This window comes from Antennarius striatus, chromosome 9 (genome assembly GCF_040054535.1).
Source record: "Antennarius striatus isolate MH-2024 chromosome 9, ASM4005453v1, whole genome shotgun sequence".
Lineage (NCBI taxonomy): Eukaryota > Metazoa > Chordata > Actinopteri > Lophiiformes > Antennariidae > Antennarius > Antennarius striatus.
In genome coordinates, this window is record NC_090784.1 from 24,900,820 (window position 1) to 24,907,500 (window position 6,681).

The 6,681-nt window shown below is 56.5% G+C and overlaps 1 protein-coding gene across 5 annotated transcripts in view; it reads left to right on the forward strand.

The window, feature by feature from the left end:
• LOC137601198 (CREB-regulated transcription coactivator 2-like) overlaps positions 1 to 6,681 on the forward strand; it is a 16,177-nt gene continuing 9,496 nt past the window's right edge. For 2 of the 5 annotated variants that reach the window (XM_068323269.1, XM_068323271.1), the window contains exons 1-6: positions 1 to 610; positions 2,508 to 2,609; positions 2,897 to 3,013; positions 3,534 to 3,595; positions 5,308 to 5,376; positions 5,777 to 5,883. In XM_068323269.1, coding sequence (XP_068179370.1) covers positions 443 to 610; positions 2,508 to 2,609; positions 2,897 to 3,013; positions 3,534 to 3,595; positions 5,308 to 5,376; positions 5,777 to 5,883 — 625 coding nt within the window. In that variant the 5' untranslated portion in view covers positions 1 to 442. The remainder of the gene's footprint in view (positions 611 to 2,507; positions 2,610 to 2,896; positions 3,014 to 3,533; positions 3,596 to 5,307; positions 5,377 to 5,776; positions 5,884 to 6,681) is intronic. The other 3 variants (XM_068323270.1, XM_068323273.1, XM_068323272.1) reach the window with 3 other exon arrangements.

The window sequence follows — 6,681 nt, forward strand, 5'->3', positions numbered from 1 at the left end:
CACCAGACACAGACACACAGACACACAGACACACAGACACACAGACACACACACACACACACACACACACACGGTATCACCCTAACTCTGAAATCAATTTTCGGTTTGTAACCCTGGAACAGCTTTGTCGTTTGGATCAATATGAATCAATTCAAACGTGATAAATCTGTTGTATTGATAATCAATGATTTGTGGTTCCAGTCCAGTTTAGTTGTTGTTCACTAAAGGAAATGAAGATTCTTAAAAACCCTTGGATGAACGTTTCTGTTTGTTTTAAATGAACTCCGGCTGCACTAAAATGTGTTTTCGAGTCTGAACGTTCCGTCACTCCGGAGGGGCAGCGCTCCAGAATCCCCGCAGAGTGGGACCTCTCCTCCGCGGCGCTCTCTGATCCGAGTCGTTCCACTACGTCACGGCGTCCCGTCCGCTCCGCTCGGTGAAGATGTCTGCGACGGGAACAGGCGGCTGTGGCCCCGGCCCCGGCCCCGGGCCCGCCTCGGGGGCCTCCAACCCCAGAAAGTTCAGCGAGAAGATCGCGCTGCACACCCAGCGCCAGGCCGAGGAGACGGCCGCCTTCCAGGAGGTGATGATGGACATCAGCTCGACGCGGGTGAGTGTGAGGCGGCGGCGGCAGCAGGCAAGCTGCCGGCGGAGGAGAGGCCTCCCGGGGCTCGGAGCAGCGCCGTGTGGCGTCTCTGGGGGGGTCACCCCGCTGCTCCGGGGGGGGGGGGGGGGGGGGGTGAAGTTTCTTCACCGACGTCAGACTGGATGCTGTCGCGCGCGTCCGTTTCCGCCGTTAGCGGAGCTAGCCTTAGCTAGCCTTAGCATTAGCTGCTGCGGAGCGGTGCTCGTCTGCCGCCCCGGTCCCGGTCCCGGTCCCGGTCCCGTGGCTGCCGGCGGCCACACACTCCGACCGGAGCAGCCGGGACTCCGGCGGGTACCGGACGCTTCACGACCCGCCGAACTTTGTGGAACTCTCCGCGGCGCTCCGGTCCAGCGAACCGGTGTGCTTCCGGTGTTTATCGGGGGACTCCGAGCGTTTAGGGCGGATTGAGGGAACCGAACCGCTGGTGATCGAACGGATGGACAACCAGCTGATTGATCGATGCTCACTGCATCGATCCGTCACCCGCACCAGCAGCCAGTCCACGAGCAGAGACTCACGCATGCGCAGTAGTGATGCGCTAAACTGACGCTAGCCTGTTAGCTGAAACTAGCCTGTTAGCTGAAACTAGCCTGTTAGCCTCAGCTAACCTGTTACGGTGTCTGGAGTCACTTCATCTGAGTTTCAGTCCCGTTTCAACGTTCAAAGGTCCAGTTGGGTCCAGCAGCAGAACCACAACCCGAACCTGAACTAAAACCAGGACCCAGACTAAACCTGGACCAGATTGTCAGGTTTAGTCTGGTAATACTCCAGCATTCGTTCCAGCAGCGCCGTTGGCTCGCTATTCTATGGCTGGTTGAAGCACTTGAGGCTCATCTCCTCTGGACTCCTCCCTCCTGATGACCACGAGAGGGGTCTGATCTGGAACCTGGTGGAACCTGAACCTGGTGGAACCTGAACCTGGTGGAACCTGAACCTGGTGGAACCTGAACCTGGTGGAACCTGGTGGAACCTGAACCTGGTGGAACCTGAACCTGGTGGAACCTGAACCTGGTGGAACCTGGTGGAACCTGAACCTGGTGGAACCGGTGCTCGTCCCCTCACAGAGAACCTTTAAACCTGCCTGGTTAGCATCAGGCCTCTCTTGTCCTGGGGCAATGAGAACTTGGCAGGACCATTGTTCTGTTTCCCGATGGGCTGTTGAGGGTCATCCCAGCATTGTCACCTCTGACCCCTGCGTCCTTACCAGAGGTTACTTCCTCTCTCAGAGCTAACGTCCCTCAGTGTCTGCTCTGTTCTGGTGGCGACCGGATGCTGCTCGTACGTGATTGGCTGATGACGCTACAACCTCTTAGGATGTCCAGATAACGGACGGGGCGGGACTTCCTCCTCTGACCCATGTTAACACTTTCGTGTTTGATATGTTCCTTGCCCCTGGGGGAGGGGGCACAGTGTGGAGCGTTGTGTCTGCAGTGTGAGTGAGTGAGCTGCAGCTGCTGGTGGTGGAACCCTGAGGAACCTCAAAGAACCCCGAGGAATCCTGAGTGTTCTTAACTCTCCTGAAATACTTCCTGTTTTCTCCTTAGTTGTTTTCGAACTCCGCGTTCATTTGGACTTTGTTAGCCCCTCATGCTAACTGCAGCAGCTCTGCTATCCTGTAGCTTCTTCAGGTGTAGACATCATGACAAAGTTCAGACATTTCCAACAAACAGGAGACCAATGCTTGTTTCTCATTGGTCAGCTTTTCTACCCATCAGCCCAGAGCTGTCTATCAGCTCCCACCTGTTCCTGTTAACAGCTGATGAGGAGCAGATCTGGCTGCTGAAGCTGATCTGTGATCAGTCCTGTTCCTCTGATGCTACACCTCAAGTGATTGGTGATCTGCTCATTTCTGTCTCGTCAGCTTCAGGCCCAGAAGCTCCGTCTGGCCAGGAGTCAGGGTCCGTACTACAGTGGCTCGCTGCCCAACGTCAACCAGATCGGCAGGAACCCTCAGGACTTCCAGGTGAGCGCTGCCCGTCTCCTGAAAGCCACGCCATTCCCTTCAGTTCTGCTGCACAGATCGTCGGCCATGTTTTGATGATGTCAGGGTAACGTCACCGTGGTAACATGACAACATGATGACCTCATCTAGAAAGCGCTGGCCACAGCAGACTGGTAGAACATCTAGAGAACAGTAGTTTAGAACGTGTTCCAGACAGACGGCTCACATGTGAGCAGGCGATGAGCAGTTGGTTCTCTAGAGGTGTTGAGTGAACGATCCAAACCTCATCCGTCTGTTTTCTCCTGCAGGGTTCCTTCCCCTCCGCTCTGGAGTCCAGCCGCTCCACTCGGCACCACGGCCTGGTGGAACGGGTCCACAGAGACCGCCGCTTCCTGTCGCCGGTCCGACCCTACCGCAGCCGCCCAGTATCCTTCAGACCTGACCTCCAAGGTCAGCCCCGCCCCTTGTGAGCTCACAGCACCTCAACCAGGAAACAAGACAGTTGTTGGTCTGTAGTCCGACAGAGGACGGCGGTCTCCTGTAGGTCTGTAGACCACCAGAGGACGGCGGTCTCCTCTTGGTCTGCAGTCCACCAGAGGAGGGCGGACTCCTGTTGGTCTGTAGTTCACCAGAGGAGGGCGGTCTCCTATAGGTCTACAGTCCACCAGAGGACGGCGGTCTCCTGCTGTTCTGTAGTCCATTAGAGGACGGCGATCAACTGTCAGTGAAGACCGTCAGTTTGTCCTCTGAACCTGCACCTGCAGAACAGTCAGTAGAACCTGAGCTGGTCTCAGGAGGGACGGGCTCGGGAGGCAGTTCGGGTCCAGACATGGAGCTGCGCCGTGGGTTTTTTGTGGGTCAGGGGGTGTGAAAGTTCCACGAGAAGCAGGAACCAGGAATCGTCATCATGTCCAGGAGAGACCGTTCCTTAACCAGACCTCTCAGGTGGACAGCTCGCCCTGTAGCTCCGCCTACCTGTCCCCGCCTCCTGACCCCAGCTGGAGAAGGTATTGTGTTTTTCTTCCTGTCTCTGATCTGTCTCCATGGAGACGAGGCTGTACTTCCTGTCTGTGATCTCTGTCTCCATGGAGACGAGGCTGTGCTTCCTGTCAGTGATCTGTCTCCATGGAGACGAGGCTGTCTGCAGGGAAGCCAGTTACTCCTGAAGCATCTTCCTGCTTTGCTGCTGCCAAACCTGAGTATAGTAGAGTAGAACTTAATGATCCCTTAGGAGGTTCCGGCAGGGACATGAACTTGTGACGCCTCAGACGGGTCTGAATTCAAACAGCACAACTTTAATTAGTGAGAGGAAGATGACATCACGGTGGTTCTGTCTGCTTCTTCAAGCGATCACCTGATCTTCATAGGCTACAGTGGGGGCGGGGTTCAGCTCGGCCAGTGAGAGAACCCTTCGCTGCGTCCGCCCCTTCTGTCTCTGGAATGCGTTCTGATTGGCTGATTGATTCTGAGCCACGCTCAGCGAGCCGGGCCTCTGAGGACAGGTGGAGACGGTTCTGAGGAACCTTCAGAGGAACCGGGTGGGAGACGGGAGACCCCCCCCCCACCAGGAGGAGAGCCTTCAGGCGTGTTGGGTCAGAACCAGGTGACTGAGGCGTCACACGGGGTCCTGTGCAGCAGCTCCACTAACCCCCCCACTAACAGGAAGCGCTTGATGCTACTAGTCTCCTCCTGTCTGAGGTGGCACCTCTTCCAGCGCTCCTCCCTGTGGGAACGTTCTGCTTCCTGTTTGCTCTCTAACAGCACAGCCCTGACGCACACACACACACACACACACACACACACGTACACACACACACACACACACGTACACACACACACACACAGCTGGTGAGGGTTGTCAGGTTCTGGTGGGACCGGTCCGGGTCTGGAGTCGCTCCATTATTTTCTGGTGGCCTCTGAGATGAGATGTAGAGCAGAACGCTCCTTCATGTTGGGCCCGTACCCCCCGCCGCCCCCACCCCTGTCCCCCCGCCCCCGACCCCTGTCACCACCATCTCCCCTATCCCCCCCCCCCACCACCACCCCTGTCCCCCAAGTCCCCCTACCCACCTCTGCCCCCCCCCGCCCCGTCCCCCCGTCCGGTTTGAAACCTGCTAAAAGCAGAGGAAGCACGGTGTCTTTGGAGACAAAACTTAGAACCGACTCAGGAACCCTAACCCAGCAGAACCTCGTGGAGGTGACAGAACAGATCCTGGTGACCCGTTAGAACCCCAGAGGGTGACCGGTTAGAACCCCAGAGGGTGACCGGTTAGAACCCCAGAGGGTGACCGGTTAGAACCCCAGAGGGTTAGGGTCACCCTCAGGGGTTCCAACAGGTCAACAGGTTAGGGTTAGCCCACCCCCGTTGACCCGTTAGAACAGGGGCCTGTCTGTCTGGAGGCTGTAATGCCAGCAGCTCCTGTGTTGATGCTGAACCTGAAACGTGAGCCGATCGTTTCAGCCAATCGGAGCAGAACCAGAACCTGTTTCAGATTATTGATCACTAATTGATCAGTTGGGTTTTCCTCGGACCGCACATCAGGATGACTAATGGAACCCTGAAAGAGGTCTTTGCTTGTCATCATCACCCGCCGTCAGCTGTCATGTGACCTGTCCTCTGCTCGCTGCCTCGTCTTCCTCCTTCATCCTCGTCTCTTTGTTCTCGGTGTTTTTTCTCCCTGGAGGAAAATAACTTTCTGTTCTTGTCGATCACGAAAAGGAATTGTAGCGGAAACTTCCCTGGAGATAAAAGCCCGTTGTTTGGTCTCCCCACCACCGCCCTCAACAGGTGAATCCTCCTCTACTCCTCCTCCTCCTCCTCTCCTCCTGCCTCTCATTGGACAGGAGTCCTACCTTCATGTGGGTGGAAACCAGAATGTCTTTTCAACCTTTAATTCTTGTTTCTAGATTTTCCACCTTTTAAAATCCTCTGACTCATCTCTTCCTGTCGTTTCTCTGCTTTTTCCTGTCGTCCTCCTCATTCTGTCCGTATTTAACTGAAGCGACGCCGCTGGTGAGGCGAGGGTGTCCAGTGGCGTCAGGAGGACACACCTGTAGGAGCCTTAGTCTCCAGGGAATTCCCAGAGAAAGCTTTGGGAACGCTGATGTTGTTGTTCCATTGCTGAGCCCTGATTGGCTGGAGAAAGACTCACCTGATCCTTCCCTTCTCTCTCTCTCTCCTCCTCAAGGACCAACTCTGACTCAGCCCTCCACACAAGCGTAATGAACCCCCCCACCGGAGACCCATTCACCACTGGGGGGCGCACCCTCTCCTCCCTCAACAACAGACGCACAGGTGAGAAAACAACCAGCAACACCTGAAGGTCCAACCGGTAGCTGCTCTGGGGCTCAGAGCAGAACGTTACCTTTAACCTGGGGGGGTGAGCATGTGGCCCTGAGGGGCGCCTCAGACAGGACCCAGCTAACTTTAAAAAAACTTTATTGGTCTTTAAAGTTACACCACACACAGATGTTAGACATGCATTATATACTGTGTACACCCCCTGAACAAACACACACTGGGAGCCTGGAGGCATGCAAATTAGTATGGGGGGGGGGGGGGGGGGGGTTGGAGTGACGGGTCGCGACTTTGTGGTGTGCCCCAATGGGCAGCTTGTAGGGGGGATGGCGCCTTGCTCAAGAGCACATCGGCAGTGGCTGGAGTGTGAGCCGACACGTCCCGCCTCACGTGTCCCGCCTCACGTGTCCCGCCTCACGTGTCCCGCCTCACGTGTCACACCTCACGTGTCCCGCCTCACGTGTCCCGCCTCACGTGTCCCGCCTCACGTGTCACGCCTCACGTGTCCCGCCTCACGTGTCCCGCCTCACGTGTCACGCCTCACGTGTCCCGCCTCACGTGTCCCGCCTCACGTGTCCCGCCTCACGTGTCACGCCTCACGTGTCCCGCCTCACGTGTCCCGCCTCACGTGTCCCGCCTCACGTGTCACGCCTCACGTGTCATTTCAAACTGATTGTGGGAGGAATGTTGGAGACATGGAAAGGAGGAGCCAATCAGGAGCCAATCAGGAGCCAGCCTGCTGTTGGGGTTCTGATGTGGATCCGTTCAGTTCTCACTGCTGGTTCTGTTCTGTTC